Genomic DNA, 1,432 nt, shown 5'->3' with positions numbered 1-1,432 from the left:
GCTTGTATAGTTGTATCTACTGGTCCAAGATCTAAGAATACCATGGGAAATAAATGAGAAAAATTTCCTAGAGTTGTAAAACTAGCACTTCTTTTTTATATCAAACTGTTATAGTTGTTATTCTGCATCCTGGTGATTTTTTCTTTCGAAATGCAGTCATTGTCATTAGGTTAATAAGTTCAGCTTATGATTGAGTAAACAAAAAACCTAGGTTATTGTTACTATATCTGTTGGATTGCTAATCTTCCATACCTTAATCTAGAGATTTCAAGGTCACAGCTATCGCTTCCTTGGGACATCTGAAGTGGATCCAGATTCTGAACCTGACTCTGCCCGTTCACGTCATGATGATTTCAATTTTGGTGAAGTTTTTGTGCATCAAATGATACATTCCATCGAGTTCGTTCTTGGGGCTGTATCAAATACGGCATCATACCTTCGACTTTGGGCCTTGAGGTTTGCCTTCTGTCATTTTTATTGCAAAATTTCACCTGTTGTTTCTTTCGATGACTCAGTGTACTGTCATTTTACTTCAGCTTGGCACATTCTGAGCTATCAACAGTCTTCTACGAGAAGTTGCTCTTGCTTGCATGGGGGTAAGCATCAATCCTTTTTGTCTTCTCTTTGGGCGTTTTTGCTTCACTGTTTGCTCTGCATTCCGACCTTTTTGTTTGTACGCTGATGTTTGTCTTCTCGTTAGACTGCCCTGGGATGCATGATTATATATTACATAACCCCTGGGTGATTGTTATCTATTGCAGTTGCTAACTTGAACTATTTACTGCATTGTTGACAGGTATGATAGTCTGATCGTGAGATCAGTGGGGCTTATAGTTTTTGCCTTTGCTACTGCCTTTATATTGCTTGGGATGGAATCATTAAGTGCCTTTCTTCATGCATTGCGTCTACACTGGGTTGAGTTTATGAACAAGTTCTACCACGGGGATGGCTACAAATTCAAACCATTTTCATTTGCTCTGCTAGAAGACGACGAAGACTGATATACATACCGAATTCGGCACGTTGAAGAGATTAAACTTGCTCTTGAAAATTTTGGAGCACAGTTGTGGAACTTCGTGAGAAGGATAGGTTTTCCCCAATACACAGCATTTTGTCACACCACCAGACTTCTTCCCAAGCACCTGCAGTCGTTGGTTGAGGCTGTCAGACGAGGGGAAGGAGATTTTGTAATTTTACGGTAATATTGTAGAGGGCAGGCTTGTCGTACAGTGCCTCCTGTGGAGAGGCAGATTATAGTAGCTAACGAAAAGATAGAAATGTAGATTTGATCAGTCTACTTTTAGCTGTCACATTTTGTCACTTACTAGAGGAGAAAAAATGGCACATCATCATTACTGTGTCCCACTGTAAGGCATGAGATTCATCAACTATAATATCTGTTTATTGAAATAATCATGTGAAGTATTCTTTT

The 1,432-nt window shown here is 39.3% G+C and overlaps 1 protein-coding gene across 1 annotated transcript; it reads left to right on the top strand.

Annotated features, from left to right (window-relative positions):
* Positions 1-262: 262 nt before the first annotated feature.
* On the top strand, positions 263-1,432 carry LOC124667583 (V-type proton ATPase subunit a1-like; the record flags this gene model as incomplete). The annotated part of the gene is given in 3 exon segments (XM_047204840.1): positions 263-456; positions 537-596; positions 797-1,432. Coding segments are annotated over 3 exon segments (459 nt in total), but the record flags the coding sequence as incomplete, so codon positions are not given.

Source organism: Lolium rigidum, chromosome 6, assembly GCF_022539505.1.
Source record: "Lolium rigidum isolate FL_2022 chromosome 6, APGP_CSIRO_Lrig_0.1, whole genome shotgun sequence".
In the NCBI taxonomy this organism is placed as follows: Eukaryota; Viridiplantae; Streptophyta; class Magnoliopsida; order Poales; family Poaceae; genus Lolium; species Lolium rigidum.
Note: the sequence above shows the minus strand (reverse complement) of the source record. Positions and strands in the feature narration are given on the sequence as shown.